The sequence below is a fragment of the Pangasianodon hypophthalmus genome, chromosome 8 (genome assembly GCF_027358585.1).
Source record: "Pangasianodon hypophthalmus isolate fPanHyp1 chromosome 8, fPanHyp1.pri, whole genome shotgun sequence".
NCBI classification, from domain to species: domain Eukaryota; kingdom Metazoa; phylum Chordata; class Actinopteri; order Siluriformes; family Pangasiidae; genus Pangasianodon; species Pangasianodon hypophthalmus.
The window spans coordinates 6825704-6846329 of NC_069717.1; the positions used below are offsets into that span (position 1 = coordinate 6825704).

The 20626-nt window shown below is 38.8% G+C and overlaps 1 protein-coding gene across 3 annotated transcripts in view; it reads left to right on the forward strand.

The window, feature by feature from the left end:
• rapgef1a (Rap guanine nucleotide exchange factor (GEF) 1a) overlaps positions 1 to 17272 on the forward strand; it is a 32555-nt gene extending 15283 nt beyond the window's left edge. For 2 of the 3 annotated variants that reach the window (XM_034306857.2, XM_034306858.2), the window contains 13 exons: positions 5457 to 5533; positions 6373 to 6478; positions 8043 to 8118; positions 9911 to 9995; positions 10273 to 10365; positions 11579 to 11764; positions 11991 to 12075; positions 12875 to 12969; positions 14042 to 14120; positions 14200 to 14301; positions 14398 to 14495; positions 14599 to 14727; positions 15794 to 17272. In XM_034306857.2, the coding sequence (XP_034162748.2) occupies positions 5457 to 5533; positions 6373 to 6478; positions 8043 to 8118; positions 9911 to 9995; positions 10273 to 10365; positions 11579 to 11764; positions 11991 to 12075; positions 12875 to 12969; positions 14042 to 14120; positions 14200 to 14301; positions 14398 to 14495; positions 14599 to 14727; positions 15794 to 15944 (1362 nt within the window). In that variant the 3' untranslated portion in view covers positions 15945 to 17272. Of the gene's footprint in view, positions 1 to 3374; positions 3459 to 5456; positions 5534 to 6372; positions 6479 to 8042; positions 8119 to 9910; positions 9996 to 10272; positions 10366 to 11578; positions 11765 to 11990; positions 12076 to 12874; positions 12970 to 14041; positions 14121 to 14199; positions 14302 to 14397; positions 14496 to 14598; positions 14728 to 15793 lie in introns of all 3 variants that reach the window. The other variant, XM_034306856.2, reaches the window with a different exon arrangement.
• The last annotated feature ends 3354 nt before the right edge of the window (positions 17273 to 20626 follow it).

Genomic DNA, 20626 nt, shown 5'->3' on the forward strand with positions numbered 1-20626 from the left:
GTTCAGTCCCAGTCACTGCACAAGTTTGATTTATTGTGATGGGTCTAATAAGATGAGTGATAATTGTATGCATCTATTCTAGTGTATTTTTAGTGTCTTACAGGCTTCTTTATTAACTATAGCTCTTAATAATATGTTAAACTATTATAGCTATAGCTGTTAATTCTTCTTGATTGAAAAAGAAACAACAATCCGCCTCATTAATGAAGCTGAATCTGAGTGAATTTATTCGTAAATCGTTAATAGAAGCATTTTCACAGAAATATTGTACTCATGAAAATTCGTTTAATTCAGAAATAAATGTTTGTATCCTGAGAGCCGAGTTTGTGTAGATTTCCATATAAAAATCTCACCAGCGTGAACCTCGATTGATAAGCTTCAAATTGTATAATTAGCAGTCCTATTAGATATACTGATTTACAGAAGCTTAAATTGCTTAATTATTTCAATTATACACACAAAGCTACTGAAATGTTGTCATTCTGTATTAATGCCTTAATGAAAGAACGCAAACCAAAACAAATCTATACATTAGTACGAAGTAATCACACTCCATAAAAAGAGGAATAAGTAGTGTCTATTGTTGTAGCTGACATGCTGCAGTGGCTGAGGTGCATTACTGGGAGATTTAGTATACGCCGTTTAGTTGTCATTTTGTCATTTTCAGCCCTGTAAGCTTTGCCTTTTATGGAGTTTTGTGGACGTCACTAAATGCAAATGAGCTGTGCTGTGAAAGCGCATCGTAAATCATGGCTGATGGCATTTATAAACACACACGAGTACAAAGAAAATCAGCGTTACCGAAATCTGTCAAGAATATTTAGGTCGGTTTGGTCTACGAAAACATTTATATACTATTTACTAAAAGATTCATAAACGAGGCCTGGTGTTTTTTTGTTTTTGTTGTTTTTTTTTTTGTTTGTTTTTTCTTTTTTTAATGCTCCACCATTTTCCATCAACCCTTTTTTTTTTTTTTTTTTTTTTCTCCCTCCTTTTCTTTTTTTTCCCCCTCAGTATGATGATGTGCTATGCTATGCTAGTTTCTGTGTAATTTTGACTCACGGTGTGCCCTCTGCTTCGTCATTCCTGCTTTCCTAGCACTGTTGACGGGTTGTTTGCTTTGCCGGGGAGACGCCACTGCCAATCATTGTGCAATCCAACACACCCGCACAGTTCTTATAGTATATAACTATAATTAAATTGTACTTAAACTATATTTCTTAAAATCTATCTCTTATAAATGGCTATTAAATAGCTATTGACGTTACCATTTGAATCCGTGATGAAAGTGTCTTAGAATATACAGTAACCACAGAGTCCTTTTTTCTTACTTGATTTTGATGAGGTGTGTTAAAGCAGAGAAAACACTAAGCTCTGCCATGGACAGGAGGTGGGAATTCAGTACTAGGATTGGGAAAACACCAAGGAACTGGAAAAACTGTAATTCACTGAGTAAAAGCAGGAGAGTGTAAGAGGTGACTGACGTGTCTCCACTTGTAGACACTCACTTATTCTCTGGACTTATTAACACTACTCACTGTTCACACAATACGGGAATGTTAGTGCGCTCCTTTCACTTCATATGAATCACAGCTCCACACACACACACACACACACACACACACACACACACACACACACACGGTTACAATACATATTATCAATGTTATATTCTACAGTCTCCATTTGGAGATATAAGCTCGCTCAAGCCATGAGCTCTTAGAAAGTGGAAACCTCGCACAGAGGTGAGTCAGAGTTTGTCTGGATGAATTCAGACAGAAGGTTAATTGTTTTTCCTTTTACACCCCTGGGTTTGTGTTTCAGCACGCTCCAACAGGAATCACTTACTGACGCAATGGCGGCTTTAAGTGAACATGATTCATGTCGGAATTTTTTCCTGTTTTGACTTGATGGGAAATATCGTGTTTATTTGGATATGTGAGTGATGTATAATATACCATTTTCACTCACAACATGTCTGTGCTGGACAAGGGAGCAAGCAAACTTTCTATATTTCCACCGGTTTAAAAGCTGAACCATTGCACAGTTCGAGTTTCTGAATGCATTATTAAATTAATAACCATGTACCCTTGGTTTTGAGAGTACATTCAGTAACTGAAGTCAAATTTATTTTGGTGTTTTATTGCGCCACTGATTCATGGTTGCAATGTTTCAATTCTCACATTTTTCAACAGTATTAGTTATATTCCAACCCCTGCTGTGTTCATATCTTATTTTTGATACTGGTCAAAAAAATAACTTCTGTTGTTGTCATGGCGATGGTTCTTGGTTCCAGACCAGCAGTATTTTGATGCTGGAACCAGACCAATTTTGCAGAGAATCAGACCTATTGTTGTGGAAAAGGCTCTGGAATCAGCACCAGCATCAAGCATTGCTCATGGAAAAGGGCTTTAATTTGACTCTTTGCCTAAATGTAGACTTATTTAGATATTGTGAGCACCCATATTCCTAGACTACATGTTCTGAGTTACAGAAAACCTTGTGTGTGTGTGTGTGTGTTTTTTTTTCCTCTCATGCAGATGATGGAAAACAAGAAGCAAGTAGTCAAGAATTTGATTTTATTTTAAGCCCCTGGGCCTACCTCTTACTGACAGATTCAGGCAGTTTTGTGGATGATGGAGTAGTGGAGAGTATGACAGAATGCCCTCGTCTGTCTACCGCTACATTAAAATCATCACCTCAGGACTGGGAGCATGCTAACTATGTGTCTTGGATGCTTTAGCGGTTGCATTCTCACAGAGACAGATTAAGCCTAGTCCTAGACTATATATGTCCATCTCCATTGCCAGTATTAGGTGTGACTGTCTGGGAAAACCCATCAGATGTCTCTGTGGCTGAATTCTGGAAAAACAGCCACCAAAAATGGAACAAAATTGGGGTTTTCTGTTTATTATGTGCTTTTTCCTAGACATTCTGCAAAGATCTAGTTGGGTAAAGGACCCGGTTTAATAAAGAGTGTGGTGGTAAAAACAGTCAGTCTATCTACAGGTGTTTAAAACCTTGCTGATTTCCACACGCAGTGAATGCAACTCATTGATCAAGTTGTTGGATCACTACATGCCATAGTGAAATGGACATAAGCCTAATCAATTCAGTTTGTAATCAGATACCGGCTGACGCGATGCTCCTGCATCCTGTGTGCTCTAGCACTTCCTGATTTCTTTTTTTTTTTTTTTTTTTTTTTTTGGCCTTGCATGCTTTTTCTGGCTACTTCTTTCTTTCTTTTTCACTCAGTTTCTATTACCATTTAAGCCTGGAGCCCAGTCCGTGGTGTGTTAAGGTAGGCTCCAGGCCTACATCCCGCTTCTGCTTTCTATCTGACGCCTTTCCGCCTCTGCTCCTTCTTTCTGTAGAGCCAGAATGCTAGTGACGAGGGTGGGTACGTCAATCTGTATTCATCCAGCCAAGCCAACGGAGACCTGCCGCTCTCGAACGGTGTAAGTAGCAGGAGCCACACTGCTCGAGCTGCAGCCAAAGAGCTCTGAGTTTATACCCCTGTGCTCTGCTGTGTGCTGCTTGTGCCGTGCTTGTGTTCCTCTCATGCGCCCTGGAGAGTCAATGTTTGTATTCTGCAGCCTGGGTAACCTGGGTGGAGGGTGCTGCAGCATTTTTATAATGAAGCTATTGACATTCTTGACGGTCTTATTTGCACTAGAACAACCCTCTATGGAGCACAATCAGCGAGCCTGCTCTGAAACAAAGTTTGAACTTTTCTGCTATGTATTTCTGCAATATACTCTGCCATTTTTTCAATTTAATCTACCATCGTCCAGTTGGGTCTTTTAACATTTACCGATTGATGATAGTGTCATTGGGGCAGGGGCTTAACTATTGTATTTTGGAACTACATTTTGTCTTTTTTATTATTATAGCAATATTTTAATAATAATATTAATATGGCTGGAATATTCCTGTTGCTGTCATCTGACCCTTTTAACTTTGTTCAGAGTAACAGCATTACAGTTTTCGATTGTAATGCACTGCACTGTAGCGTTAGTTAAAAAAAGAAAGTGATTACACACACACATATATACACACTATATATATATATATAGTGAAGATTAATGCTGTGGAGAAGGCAACATGTGAACAGACGACTAGAATAGAATAGAAGCCTTTATTTGTCACTTATACGTTACAGTACAGTGAAGTACTGTAGATGTTTTTATTTTTCTGAACTAATACATAAAGTGGTGGCTGAACATTTTTGGTTTTATTTATTAGTCAATTTTTATGTGTTTGTGTTAAAATAATGGTGCCATTCTCATTCAGACCTGCAGTAGCTGAATTTAAGCTCTCTTGTCACTATGCTTATCAGCTTATCACATGAGAGACACAAGATTTTTCACCTGCCATACAAAAACCTAAGTGATAGTCCTTCTGGTAAAGTCTGATGGCCATCAGACTTTGAACAGGAAGAGACACCAATAAACCAGAAACAGATTGACAGTGTAGATAACGTTTAAAATGGCTGTTAAAGATATGACAAATATGGCGTAAATTAATGTAATTTTTGGCTCCCATCACACGGAAAGACTTTTTTCCAGGTTGCACCAGCTACACATTTCTCCATTACTACCTGAGCAGAGGGCCCTGTATGAGCATATGCGTCCATGTAATTGGGTTTTTTGCTGAGGGGGTGGGGTTTAAGTAATACAGCTGACATGTTGTGTATTACCTTTCAGAGTTCAAGCAGTAGCCTGTTTTTACTCGTACTAAGTTTCTGGCTAAGCAGGAATTCTGACTTCATATGGAGTGGAGAGAGACATGAGGAGCAGAAAGTGATCTGTCATCTGCCACATGAAAGTCCTTAAAGCTGTAGACATCACGTTTTCTGGCCTTTAAACTGTCCAATTTATTAACCACTGCAGTACGGAATCTATCTCAGCTTCCCATTCCCATCGTCAATCAACTCACGCCTATAAGGCTGTTGATGGTGAATCTAATTTTTTTATTTATTTTATTTATTTATTTTTTTCCTTTGGCTGGAAAATTACACTCACTATGCCGTTCTGTATAGCGCATTAGATTGTGTGAGTTTTCCCACCAGTGCTGTCTGAATAAATACAGAGTCTGCACTGACTGGCAGGCTCCCGATCCATTCATATGCTTTACACATTGAGGTTGTCAGACATCTTTGTGCCTTGATCTCAGGGGTGTGAAAGTAAGCTGATTAATGTCGTACCTCCATCACCAGCAACTCACTCAGATTAATGCTGTATTTGGATGTTCGTCTTGTTCCTGACACATTTCTCCTCTTGTCGTTTTCTTGACCTGCTGCTGTTAACACTGCTGAGTGAAATACCACAGCTAGTCGTTTAATTCACTGAGCTGTCCTATTTTTATGAACACCCTCAGTGTGTTTGATTTGTGCAGGGCAAGCACAAACACCATGGGTTGGCGTTGTTGTTTTAATGCGCCTCTGTTGTTGGCAGGACCCCAACTGCGGCACGGAGGACTCGCTCCAGGACTCGGCCTCGGACCACAGCAAGGAGCCGACTGACTCGGACAGGTGAGCTACGCTAGAAAATAGAACCACAGCTATTCTAAATGCTAATACTCAGGATTACAACACGCAATGTATAAATGATGTAATCTTACAAGCTGGAGAAAGCTAAAAGAATTTCCACCTGACACGTAAGTGTTGCATGTGCATAGCTTAAGTGTAGCGCAAGTGACCTTCCATTCTGTCCACACTTCTCACGCTTCTCACTCTGTAAGCATTAGTGGTGAGAGCAGAGCAAGAATGCACTTTGTTTTTAACAAGATATCCTCAGACACTTTGCCCATGAGCCATGGAGTGTCACATATCTTTTGTACACGTTCAAGCTTCAGGCATCTTGAAGTTTGCATTTTTATCAGCTCTCCATAGGACATCATGTTACAAGGAACTGTTAATGAAATCGGTGAAAATAGGCAGTTCTTAGTGACAGAACATTCCAGACTGTCTCGTGAAAGCTATTATCAAGAATACTGATGCTTGTAGATTTTTCAGGGTTAACAGAACAGTTTATTAAAAATACAGTGGGACAGTGAACAAACAGCTGGTATGATGATGTGATGTTTTATACCACAGCTCTGTTGAATTCTTGATTCTGCTCTGTCAGAAGGCGTTGATTAATTTTCTATATCAGCAGCTCTGACAGTAATGCCAGCTATAATACAAATCACATTCTTATGTCTAAGATGTTATTGTTTCTAAAATAACAGCTACTTCACACAAACCTGGCTTAACCTATGACTGAGAAACTTCATATAAATTAACACGGAGGTACTACAAGTGTTTGTGGGGTTTGTCTTGGCGCTTGCTGTTGATACACACCTCTGATGTGGGTTTGTTTTTCCTCTCAGCTGGAAGCAGAAGTGTGCAGAGTCAGACCTGAGCTCGGAGGAGCTGGACGAGCTGTCCCTAGTGGATCATGATGAGATCATGGCCCGCATCACACTAAAGCAAGAGGTAACACCCTGTTAGTGCCTCGCCCTCAGATTCATCAGTGTATTCTAACACCTCACAGCTGGAGAACAACTGGATTGTGTGTGCGCGATGGCTCTTGTCTTGTCAGCGCCATTCATTATCCAGCATGTGTTCACCCATAGCTGTAACAAGGGACGAATATTGTCACAGCAGTGCCTCCTGTCTGTCAGACACCTGCAATTATATAATTTAATATGAATACATGATTCAGAATATACAAGTAATGTGCTCTGAATCAATAGAAATACGGATATGAATAGGAGGAGCACTTTTTTTTTTTTTTAAAGCTTGCCAGAAAGCTTCACAGAGCATATTACACAGGTTTTTCTGACCTTTGCGAGTTAACATCACTCAGCTGAGACTTTTTATCTCACAGCTGCAAGTTTATATCACGCAATTGTTACATTTTATTCTGCAATTGCAAGTTTGTCACGCAATCGAAACTTTTTATCTCGCAACTACGAGTTTATATCACACAACTGTGACTTGCAGTTGCGAGTGTATATCACAAAAATGCAGCATTATGTTCTTGTCATGTCTTAACTTCGTATCTCGCAGTTGTGAGTTAGTGCAACTTTGTGCCTTGCTTTATACAACTGCAAGAAAAAAAAAAGTCACAGGTGAGTGAAAGTTTCTCACAATTATGGGATTAGAAAGTAAGAATTGAGTGATGTTACCTCACAACTGAGAGATAAATGTCGCAGCTGCAAGATAAGTCTGCGTAATATTTTCTCAAAACAAGCTTGCATAGCACTAGAGGTTAATGCAGGTATGAGCGAATAAGTCAGACATGAAGCGTTTATAGCGTCCTCAGTAGCTACCTAGTGACAGTGGTATAAGTTAGGCTTTCTAGCTTATTATATTTTGGGAACCATCTGAGAAATTACCATTCATAAGAAAATATCACAGGCAGGTACAAACCAAAATAGTAACTACGTGAGTGGCATTTAAAAAAAACACAGTCCCACTCGTAGCTCTGCAATGATGTAGCTGAGGTTGAGGAACTGTCAGAGCCAGAATACACACACCATGCTGACAGTCCTGGCATTTTTACCTCTGAGGTTTTTTTTGTTTGTTTGTTTGTTTTTCTTTCCAGTGTTTGGCAGTGTTTCCAGAGTTTGTATTTACTTTTTAAAGTAATTCTGTTTTAGGCCACACCCACTTTGGATTTGGATATGGATACAGATACGGATATTTGGAGCACTAAAGAGCTACAGTTGTGGAAGCAGATACAGATGTGTCATTTACACATCTAGTACTTACACAGACCAGTAGTGGAAATTGTGTGAAATGCTGCAAGGTCAAAGTAGCTGCAGATATCACATCCCCCACCCAGAGAGAGCTGAATCAGACTAGTGTCCACACGGAGTGTATTTATAGACACACTTTTGCTCATCTCTAACCTCAATCTATACAACCTGTTTATCTGCAGTATGGCAGATGAGCCAACAACCAACACCCACGCATTGCTTAGGTGTTACAGATGCAAAAGAAGATTTGCTCAGTTCTTATTTAAAACTTTTTTTTCTTCTTCTCTCTGAAACAGAATGATGATGGACCAGATGTCCGAGCGGGATCAGGGGATATTTTATTAGTTCATGCAACAGAAACGGATCGCAAAGGTAATATTAATTTACATCAACCAGCATGTGCGCCTGTGTGTGCATGAACGCTTTCCAGTCTCTGTGTGCAAATGCATGTACATATGAGAATGAGTGCATGGTTCCTTTCATTTTTTGGGAAATTCTTACTCTGAAAAACAGATTGGACTCAGTGGGTGTAAAGTTCTCAGTCACCACGATGAGTTGCATCATATATTGCTCTTTGCTTTCCTGCATATTATGGGTTGTACAGTACAACACAGAGTTTGTCACGTGTATGCACACGGAAAGCTAAAGTTCAAATGTTTTCAACTTTCGCACAGCACTTTTCAGCAGTAGTTACATGCTATGTGAAGAAACTATCATGCATGTTGAATAACGCCAAAATGAAACGTGGTATTGGAGTATCTCAAGCAAAGGCGCTCGCGTACAATCAGTTGTCAGCACTTGTCCCCCATATATCTGGTAAATCTTCATATGTTCCTTAAACTCAAACAAATATCACCATTTTTTTAACGATACAAAATGCGTATATTTAGCAGTAATCACACAGAAGGGTGGAACCTCTCAGTTGACGATAACTGGTGCATTGTAATTAAGCGCAGTCATAAACCCTACTCAGGTCGGATTAGTTTTACACAGGGAGGTGGGGTAATATAATTATTACTAGAGCATCTCTAGGATTATAATCCCATCTAAAGATTTCTTGTCAGTAATTTTTTCACGTGTTTGTGCACACATCTGGAAAGATTACACCTTATTTTATAAAATACATGACTTTTATAAAATGCATCACTTCTATGAAATGGCCAGTAGAAATAATTCCAGGTAATATATATCCCATATGTATCCCATCCGGTAAAGACGCTATTATATCGTGTGGAGGGGGAAAGAGGTTTTGTGCTTTCAGGATGCTCTCTTTTCTATCGTCTCTTGTCAAAACCGAACTAAAACCAAGTATTGGCACAATAAAGCATAGATGCACTTTAGAAGGCCATGTCACAGAGGCTACGCTCTGTGGTTTTAGGTAAATTATTGAGTTCCTGCCACATGTTTAGCCTACACACGTTTTGATCATGTGTCCTACTAATGATCACGTACAACAGCCACAAGCCCTACAGCAGGCACTTATAATAAAGACCAAAGCAATCAGTTTGTATTAAAATTAGGTGCATGGAGCATGCTTGGAATTTTTAGAGTGATGATCATCAGTGCATCATGAAGACAAGACATGAGTTGAACTTTCCAGTATGGTTTTTCGCTGTCCAATAGCTGCTATCAGAATATTTTTGTAGCTGGAACTGTTGTTTGTGCTTTTGTTTAAAGCCAAATGGCCTATGTGTATGGTCTCTGCCTAATCTTAGTTATATCTCTTGCTGGCTAGTATATGGTACAGTAGACACTCATCTGTGTTTAATTGTGCGTAGGGATGTTTAGAAGTAGCAGCAAACTTTTTTTTTTTTCCTGTAGAGAAAAAATATGTCTGCTTTCTTTGCTACATCCTAGCTTTCTGAACTTTATGTTGTGCGCTATGGAGAGTGCAGCATGTATACCACAAATAATCTGACACCTGATGAAAACCACCTGTTCGTGTGATACTGTAAAAATGGAAAATTGGTGCAAGTCATTTGTGGGCTTATAGCACCCCCTGGTGGAGAATATTACATCCTAAACATTTTTAGGATTTTTTCCACCTCCAATTCCAGGAAAAAGAAGCACTTTTTTTTGCCTCTGCTCAGTTAGGTGGAAGGGATGAAAGGCGTGTAGGCTCGTGTATTTTTTATGTTAACGAAGTGTGTGTTCTCTGCGGCAGATCTGGTTTTATACTGTGAAGCCTTCCTGACGACGTACAGGACGTTCCTAACCCCAGAGGACCTCATTAAGAAGCTCCACTATAGATATCCTTTCAGTGCTGTGAGAAAAGTCTGACTGTAGAACAAAAATACATTTCCATATGAGAGGATTCTGAGAAGAGCGGGAACTCAGCATGGTGCCACATATCTGCACGTTCTGCTTCTGTTTGAAAGAAAACAAAGATGTGATTTACAAATAACTGCTCTAACTGCTTATTATTTCAGATAATCAGTAGCAGTTGAGAAATGATGTCTGTTTGCTTGTGACTGATGAAAAAATTAATTTTTAAAAATTATTTATTTTTTCTTAACCACTCAACACATATACTAGATTTTCTCACAGTTCAGACACCATTAAGAAGCGAGTCAGTAAAAACACCTTCTTTGTGCTGGTGCGTGTTGTGGACGAGCTTTGGTGAGTAAATAATTAATGAGTCCAAAAGCACAAAACATGCAATTGAAGATTTTCCTAGTGTGTCCATTGTTATAAATCTGCTTTCCCTGTTCACTTAAATATCTATCATATAGACAGTGGTCTTAATCTGTGTCTACAATTTAACACAGCTCGTTAAGTCATTTATACCACAGCATTGTTGAATTCTCCATTCTGATTGGTCAGAAGGTGTTAATTTTCTATTACAGCAGGTCTGACAGTAGTTCCAGCTATAAGGAAAATTACAAGTTTATATTAATATGCTTTTACTAATACATTATTGTGTCTATAGTAACAACTTGCATATTGTGTAGTAGCACATCACATGAATGGACTTAAAAAAAAAAATGTGTGTAATTATTGATATGGTGAAGATTTCTGTGTAATTTCTGTGAGGAAATGTTTATTTAGCGTTTTTGGAAGGAGTCTCCAGTGACAGTAGTTTGTATAATCAAGCTATAAGATAAAGCTGTTCCTTTAAGTTCTCGGCTTTTTCTGACACTGAGAGCTTTCTGGTTTCTCTGTAGCAAAAAGAGAGGCTGGTGATGCTGTTTAAAGATGCTATACTGCAAATGTGATAACAGAAAGTAACTGGATTCATAACGTTCAATTCAATTCATTTTCAATTCATTTTTATTTGTATAGCGCTTTTTACAAAGGTCATTGTCTCAAAGCAGCTTTACACGAACAAAAGTAAAGTGAAGTGTGTGTGTGTGTGTGACGTCTCTGATGAGCAAGCAGGGCGACGGTGGCAAGGAAAAACTCCCTGAGATGGTGATAGGAAGAAACCTTGAGAGAAACCAGACTCAACAGAGAACCCATCCTCATATGGGGAAATAACGTTAACTATAACTATAAATGGATGACAAGTAAACATTATTCTTTAATTAATAAAAATAATTGTAATCATTGGCAAATTGCTATGGTATAAGAGGAATAAAAGAACTTCAGGACGTGATAACACTTCATGGGGGGAACAGTAACTCTGCTTTGCCCCTGCCTGCATCACATCACCTCTTCATTGATTATTTTCCTATAACAGCATACCCTCAAGAGTTTTATTCCTCACTTATATGTATGTAAAGCTCTTACAGACAGCTGACTCTCAGTTCTGGAGTTTGACTATTGTGAGTGAAGGATGCTAATCAGAAGAGGGTTTTTTTTTTGTGTGTGTGTGTGTGTGTGTGCACGCCAGTTTGGTGGAGCTGACAGAAGACATTCTGAAGCACCTGATGGACCTGGTGGTCAGTCTGGTGTGTAGCGGGGAGCTCAGTCTGGCCCGCATCCTCCGCAAGAACATTCTGGATAAAGTGGAGCAGAAGAAGCTGCTGAGCTACACTAACTCGCTGAAGACTCTAGCTGCTCGCAGCGTTGCCGCCAGGTGAATACACACCTGAGTGTCCTCTTATCTCCTAGCTGGGACTTTGTGGGAGCTTCTGGTTCTAACGGTTTTCTGAGATTCACACACTGCTGTTGTTTTAACCTGTGAAGCCATTTGTGTTTAGTGATATGGATTTATACTGGTTTAGCGATGGACAAGCTTGTCTTGGTTAACATATGAACAGGTTTCTTTTGTTCCTGATCGACTGATGTCGTCATTTTCATAGGCCTGGTACTCTTCATGACTTCCGTAGCCATGAGATTGCAGACCAGCTCACTCTCCTGGACGCAGAGCTGTTCTACAAAATAGAGGTAGTTATCCTGCTGGCTCATAATAACTTATCATGGATGTCAGTTTTCTCTCCTTCATTCTTAAAAAGTCAAAACTCAGATGGAGGGTTTCACCTTCTACAGCTTTAGATGCAGGACTTTTGTCTGAAATGCCCTGTTTCTCTAGAAACTTGATGTAGTTTCCTTAGCTTTTACTACATCTACAGTAATTACTTACGTACACTGCAGTGTAGAAGGAAATATTTAGGGCTGGGCAGCATGACAAAAATATCAAATCACAATACTTTAAAACATTCTAGTGTACACAATATTTCTGTGTTGTGATATATGGGTTTGCTAACTTGAATGTTTGTGAACTGAAAAGCTGTGTTTGACAAAATACAAAATTGGATTTGACAAATACAAAAATAAATTGCTTAGCACTGAAAAAGAGAAAAAAGATCAAATATTGCCATGTTACAATTTTAAATAATCAGCACAATGTCAAAACAGCTGCCTGCAATCTGTGTTTGTATGATATTGTGATACCCACGATTTCTCAGAGAAGTGTTATGACATGATTTATTAATATTATATGAGCATGTTATTTAGTACTAAGGCTAGCATTACCAAATATTTTATAAATCAGTTTTCCTCTAATTTAAAGCTGCTGATATAAACACAGTAACAGCAGCATTTTAAGCTTTACATATCCCGTATATAAGTGATGCAAAGTGTGTCAGGTTTATAGCTATCACTAGGGTAGAAAAGTTGTTTAGAACAGTAAAGTAATCTGTGAAATGGAAGCAGTTTCTCTGACACATGAAACTTCTGTCTGTAGATCCCTGAAGTTCTGCTGTGGGCAAAAGAACAGAATGAAGAGAAGAGCCCGAATCTCACCCAGTTCACAGAACACTTCAATAACATGTCTTACTGGTATGATCCAGTTCTTTTTTGTTTTTCTTTTCTTTTTTATAATGACTGTTATTGGCCATTTTCCCACTGCACATTCAAAAAGAAAATGAAACTGGCCCAAACTGGAACTAACAGAAATTGGGTTTCTAGTTCTATTCTCGGTTCAATAGAAACAACTGCATCATCATTTCATCATCAGTTATAAAATTATTAACTATTAAATTATTAAAAAAAAAAAACTTTTAAATTAAAAAAAACAATTCCACATTGTGTTGAAATATAAATCCACATTTTTTTTTTGTTTGTTTGTTTTTTTTTAGTTTAAATGTTCATGCTGGTAAAAGGTTTTTTTTTTTTTTTTTTTTTTTTTTTTTTTTTTTTTAATATTTGAGTTCATCTTTGCTTTTAGTGTCACATGTCAATCAATAATTGAAAAAGAAAAAAAAAAAAAAAAACAAAGCACAATGTACTGTGCTGATAGGAGAAAATTTACTGGATTATTTTTCTATAACAGCACATCCCGTAGGGTTTTATTCATATCACAGCTAGAATAGTTTACCTATTTTAAAAATGTATTTATTAAATAATGACATCATACTTTTTATCTGTTTTTAGTTACATATAATATTACTGTATCACTTATCACATAAGAATAGCAGCTATTCCTTCAGTATAACAGTCACTCCTTTACCAGTCTCTTCTTTTTCTCTTTTTAGATGATAACGAAACAAGGCATTTTGCTAAAGTTGTAATTTTTTGTTAAACTTGAAAAGAATGCAGAATAGAAGCATTTTCACTAGTGGTCTCTAACCCCAATGTATATGCAGTTATTTAGCAACAATTAGTTACACATACCAGCAAGTCCTGCCACCGAGCACTTTTAGTACCTGTTGATAATTCTCTTGAGTGGCTGCCAAACATTGTACACCTGGACTCTTCGGTACTGGTTCTGTGGATGTGAGGGGAAAAAAAACGCAGTTCCAGTGTTTTGCTGCCATTCTGCTGCAGTGGCAACAGAGGCCATCATTCATTCTCATTTGTGCTTGGAGACATTCACATCTCATTCACCCTTTTTCCCAAATCTCTCCTCAAGGGTGCGTTCTATAATAATCCAGCAAGAAAAAGCCCAAGACCGAGAAAAACTCCTCCTCAAGTTTATCAAAATCATGAAGGTAAAATGAATCTGTTCATTTATCGTCACAGTATCTGCAAAGTAAAATGAGATGACTGAGCTTTTCCGCTTTCCCACAGCACTTACGAAAACTCAATAACTTTAACTCCTACTTGGCAATACTGTCGGCTCTGGATTCAGCGCCTATACGGAGACTGGAGTGGCAGAAGCAAACCTCAGAGGTCAGCCATCATCACACAGATCCATATTTCAGAAAGCAAGCCTGTTTGCTCCTGTTGTGTTGGTTGATGTTTATGATGTGACGTTGTGTGTGTTAGGGTCTGGAGGAGTACTGCACTTTAATCGATAGCTCCTCGTCGTTCCGGGCGTACAGAGCAGCCTTGGCAGACGTCGAGCCTCCCTGTATACCGTACCTGTACGTGCAGCATCGCAGAGGCTTTCTCAAAAGACTTCTGTAGAGTCGTTTCATCTTGTTTTTAATTAATGTTTGAAATCCTCTTTATTTATTGCAAACGCAGGGGTCTCATCCTTCAGGACTTAACCTTTGTGCACCTTGGGAATCCTGACTTCATCGAAAGGAAGGTGAACTTTTCGAAACGCTGGCAGCAGTTCAACATCCTTGACAGCATGCGGCGCTTCCAGCAAGTGTGAGTGTTTTCAGTGGCGTCACAAGCAAAGAGCATTGCATCACTGACAAAGATGATACGCTTGTAGCATTTATCTCACATGCACCAGTTTTACTGAAGGGAGGTGAATTTAATGTGCGGTTTTATACTCTCACTTTTGAGCTGCAGCTTCATTTATATTACAAATCCGATTCTTCTGTTCACACTGACATAGGTTGTTCATGGAGAACACTTAAATGGTACCAGGAAACTGGGGTCCAGTGTAATCTCTTCACCGGACGTTTCTTTAGAAATCGCAGGCGATCCCTCATTCCCTACAGTCTGGTGCAAATATTTGCGTTCACTTATGACCAAATGCGGGAACCAGACATAAAAGAGTAGCAATATATTTAAGAAGTACCGAATATACCTCAAATAGTGTGTTATACCGCAGCTGCTGATTTCTCAATTCTGATATTAATTTTAATTTTTAATTAATTTTCTGTAACAGCAGCTCAGACAGTTGTTCCAGCTGCTACTAAAGCAAATCATAGGTTTATGTTATTGCGCTCGTTTTAATACATGATTGTTTCTATAGTAACAGCTATAGGGCTCAGAGAAAAACATGTAAGCATTGATAGTGATGGTGAAAATCTTTGGAAGGAGATATTTATTTAACATTTATGGAAGGAGTCTCCAGTGTCAGTGATTTGTAACATTCAGGTTTTCCCGTCACGATTTCTCGGTAACATTGATTGGCACATGGCTCTACACACCTCCAGCCTGTGATGTAATTCCTGAGGGGAAGAAAGGCTTTTTTTTTATATATATATATAATCTGAGAGCAAAAAAGTGATCGGTGAAGGAATAACTATTTGTTGCTAACTTGTTTTGCATGTCGTTCTTTATGTCGTTCATTTAATTAATAGAAATTGTAATCATCGGCAAATTGCTGGGATATAAGAGGAATAAAACACTTCAGGAGTTTATAAGAAAATATTGAACTTGCTGACAAGCTGGCAGCACCCTTTTACATCCTGTGTGTGAATATTTCTTTCTTCCTGCTGCACTTGTCATTTTAACCCTCGGTAAACCTTTTCTCTTCTAGACATTATGAGCTCAAACACAACGAAGACATCGTGTCCTTCTTCAACGACTTCAGTGACCATCTCGCTGAGGAGGCGCTGTGGGAGCTCTCTCTCAAGATCAAGCCCCGGAACATCACACGCCGCAAAACAGAGCGAGAGGAAAAGACGTAGGGCTTCGCTCTCCAGCAGAACTCTGTTAAAGTGGACTCACCCGAAGAAGCAATTAAGGAGTGATCATGACGGCAGCTATGAGACTGTTGGGAACTGTACGACGTTTTCGCTTTTCACAAGTTTACAGGAGTTTTGGGATTGCACTGCGTCTCGCCCTGTGAATATTTTCAGGGGAGAGTGCAGGACACAAGGACATTGCGGTGGGAGAGTCAGTAAGGCCTGAGGGTCTGGACACATAGCTCTACACACCTCCAGCCTGTGATGTAATTCCTGAGGAGAAGAATGTGTGTTTTTTTTTTTTTTTTTTATAATTAAAACAATGCACATAAATGACTGTTTACGACGGACTTTAGAAGGATTGTTGTGTCCCTATTTTAACAGCTTGCAGCATTTGGCACTAGGTCTTGGTATTTATAGACAGTTGATATAAAAGGTATGATTGAAATTTCAACAGACTCAGCACTTTACATCCATGTACAAACGTACAAACCCCTGATGATGATGCGACTTCTTGAACAGGTTTACCCAGAGCTAGCTGGACTGCAAACACTGTCCTCATGTCCCTTTTTACGACTAAATGGTTCTTGGTCATTCAGAATAATGAAAGTTTGTGTACGTTGACTGTAATAGACGCTGTCTGGAAACAAAAGGCTTCACACCACTTCACACCAAGTCTTCCAGTTGTATTTATTTAAAAAAAAAAAGTGTCTACTTTTCAGAGAAATATGTCATGTCTTGTGAATTGTATAGTTGTATGCATTGGTAGGTACAAATACGCTCATTACAGATTCCTAAATTTCATGGTTGTGATTAATGCTTATACGAAGTGATCCAGATAGAACTGTTAAGGTGTGTACGATTACATTATCACTCTGTACTATGGTTACGATTCTCTCTATTACAGTGTGCGCTCATAATCTGATACCAAGTGCCTAAAGCTGTTCAAATGGTGCGGTGATTTGTCATTTATTTTTGTATAATGTTTCTTTTTTTTTTTTTTTATGTTAAACATTTTACACGGACACTTTTGGAGAAGCTGATGCGCTCTCTCCATCTCAACGGTATGAAAAGTGTTCAAACGTGCACTTGAAACTGTTTGAACAAAAAGAAAAAGGCTATGAAGAGCTGACACGCCGAGCACAGCCCTGTATAGAAGACTGAAGACATTCTGTGAGGGTGATGTGGGCTTCGGGAATATAGGAAGGAGTCATTTATTAAAAAGACCGATGTGGAATTAAAGTCCCAGTCAGCAATCAGTACAGCTGACAGAATGACAAATTAGCTGTCTGTAGTTCCAACATTTGTCTCAAAAAAAATTCTGCTCATCATTTTTGCTTTGAGAGTTTTTTTTATTATATTTTTTTTAACCCAGCTTCTGCTGTGAGACTTGCATCCAGGAGGTGGTCCAAACTAGTCTTAGAAAGCCTAAAAAAAATGAGTATCACAATATAACGTTCTCAAGTTAGTCTGTGGATTATGATCGAGTATGTAAAGGATGCAGTTTGTAATTTAATTTAATTATTTAATTTCAGAGACATCTTATAGAAACTGTGATTTACAATTTTTCCATGTGTTGGATCTGGCTAATTTCTTTACTTCAGGATTATGTTTAGATTTTTTCTGACCCAGAAGTTAGCACCCGGCTGAAACAGAACTAGCAGCCCTGCCCATTTTCACAAAATTTCAACATAGCTCAATAGAGGGTGGAGTTGCTTTGGGGGGAAAAAAGTGGAGATTTGTCCAGTTTTCACTGCAAATGCAATTCTTTTTGCTCTTTTAAACTATTACTATATCCACTGACTGGCATTTTAAGATTAACACCTGTACACCTGCTCATTCATGCTATTGTCCAATGTGGCAACAGTGCAGTGCAGAAAATCATGCAGATACAGGTCAAGAGGCATTCTCCTCTGACCTTCACCAAAGCGTTACACTCATGGATCTGCAACTCACTGGCCATTTCTCTCTGTAAACTCTACAGACTGATGTTTGTGAAAATCAGCAGTTTCCCCATTCTGATTTTTGATGTGAACGTTAACTGAATCTCTTCATCTGTATCTGCATGATTTTACGCATTGCACTGCTGTGACATGATGGATAATTGCATGAATGAGCAGGTGGACAAGCGTTCCTATTAATGTGGTAGCTCAATAGCTAGTATTCTGGCTGGACTAGCTCTTATTTGCTATGTTCCTAGACCTAAAAGTAGAAACCAGAAGGGGTTATTGATGAGAGTCTGACTTGGTGGTCTACAATTTTGTATGTGCAGTACAGTGAACTTACTGAACAGTGTATCATTACCCACAACATTTAAGTAGGTATGAAGCAGTAGAACATTGACAGGTAAGTCATAAATTATACCTCCAAAAGTACTGGAACAACAAGGCCGGTTCTTTTGTTTTTGCAATACACTGAAGGCATTTGGGATTGAAATCAAAAGATGAATATGAAACGATGGATCAGGGCACTGTATATGCCCTACCAGTTGCACTAAGCCTGTATTTATATACTTTATACTGTACTTTATTTCTTAAATTGCGTAGTCTATGTCGTAACTGCATGTTGGCAGGATTGCTGCTAAACAAAATTTCAGTGCCAGTGCAATGACAGTTAACTCTTATCTTACTACACCTCCTTCTCAACTAACACATCAAAGTCATAGGCCAAAGGAAATTTGTAGATAGACTAAATGCAAAAAGAGTTTGAATGTCGTGCCTCGCAGTGTGTGAGTGAGGAGAAGCCTGCAGATTTTGCAACAGATCAGGTCTGGGATGCAATTTGTTTGGGTCGGCAAGTCAGACACAGGTGAAAAACTAGAGGAAAAAAATCAAACGTGTATGCGTCTTGAAAGTTTACACCATAATTTTACTTTCTATAAAGTGACCAGTGGAAATAACTTCATTGGGTTATGTATCATTTCTGGAAATTCTTTCTGTTCACTGCTTGGGAATGAGTGTCATGCATACATTAGATTAATTAAATTAACATAAGCAAAATAAGTTATTTTTTTTTAATCAATTAACAAAATTAGACTGCACTAAGACACTCTTTAAAAAGCATTTTGAAATTCAATTATTTCATTTGGCATTTAGTTGAAAATACTGACAAATACATACACTCACTGAGCACTTTATTAGGAACACTGTAGTAATACTGGGTAGGGCCACGCTTTGCTCTCAAAACAGCCTCAATTCTACGTGGTGTGGATTCCATGAGATGTTGGAAACATTTGTTTGAGATTCTGGTCCATGTTGATTGCATCACATAATTGCTGCATGCTGTGAATCCCCCATTCTACCACATCCCAAAGGTGTTCTATTGGATTCAGATCCAGTGACTGGGAAGGCCACTGAAGAACACTGAAACCAGATTGAGACGAATTTTGCTTTGTGACATGGTACATTATCATGCTGGAAGAAACCATTAGAAGCTGGTAAATTGTGGTTATGAAGGGAAGCACATGGTCAGCAACAATACTCAAATAGGCTGTGGCATTCAAGCGATGATTGGTATTAATGGGCCAAGAAAACATTCCCCACACCATTACACAACCCCCACCAGCCTGGACTATTGACACATGGCAGGTTGGGTCCATGGATTCATGCTGTTGGTACCAAATTCTAACTCTACCATCTGTGTGCCTCAGCAGAACTCGAGATTCATCAGACCAGTCTATGTTTCTCAGGTCTTCAGCTGTCCAGTTTTGGTGATTCTGTGCCCACTTCAGCCTCAGCTTTCTGTTCTTGTGTGACAGAAGTGGAACCCGACGTGGTCTTCTGCTGTTGTAGCCCATCCGCCTCTAGGTTTGACGTGTCGTGCTTTTCTGCTCATCACAGTGGTACAGAGTGCTTATCTGAGTTACTGTAGCCTTTCTGTCAGCTCGACCCAGTCTGGCCATTCTCTGTGACCTCTCTCATCAACAAGGCGTTTCCGTCTGCAGAACTGCCACTCACTGGTTTTTTCTTTATTGCACCATTCTGAGTAAACTCTAGAGACTTGTGTCTCTAATCCCAGAAGATCAGCAGTTATAGAAATACTCAAACCAGCCCGTCTGGCACCAACGATCATGCCACGGTCAAAATCACTGAGATCACATTTTTTCCTCATTCCGATGGTTGATGTGAACATTACCCGAAGCTGCTGGCCGTATCTGCATGATTTTATGCACTGCACTGCTTCCACACGATCGGCTGATTAGATAACTGCATGAATGAGTAGGTGTAAAGGTGTTCCTAATAATTCTCTTAATCCTAAAGTTCTCATTGTTTCTAGGGGTTGGTAAGGACCACCCAATTGTTATTTAGGCCCTGATAAATAAAAACATAGAAATGAAAGAGGGTGTACTTTCTTTTTCCCAGGACTGTAGTTGTGTCACTGTAAATTTAATTAATCAGCCTCATAAATTAATCAGTCCCATTAAATCAGTCTCACTGGGTAATCGGTCTCATGAAGTATCTTCTTTTAGAGTTTAGAACTTTAATTAGAAATTAAAATTACAAACTTTCAAATAAGTCAAAATGATTAAAACCTCAGTTTTAGCTGAGAGCAATAATAATAATCATTGACTTGGTTTCTGAAGGCTTACAGCAGACCAGCCACCCCCCAAAAACCCCAAACAAACACACATTTGTGGATTGAACTGCAGTTCACATGAGAAATGCTACAGAAATCCATGAATAAAT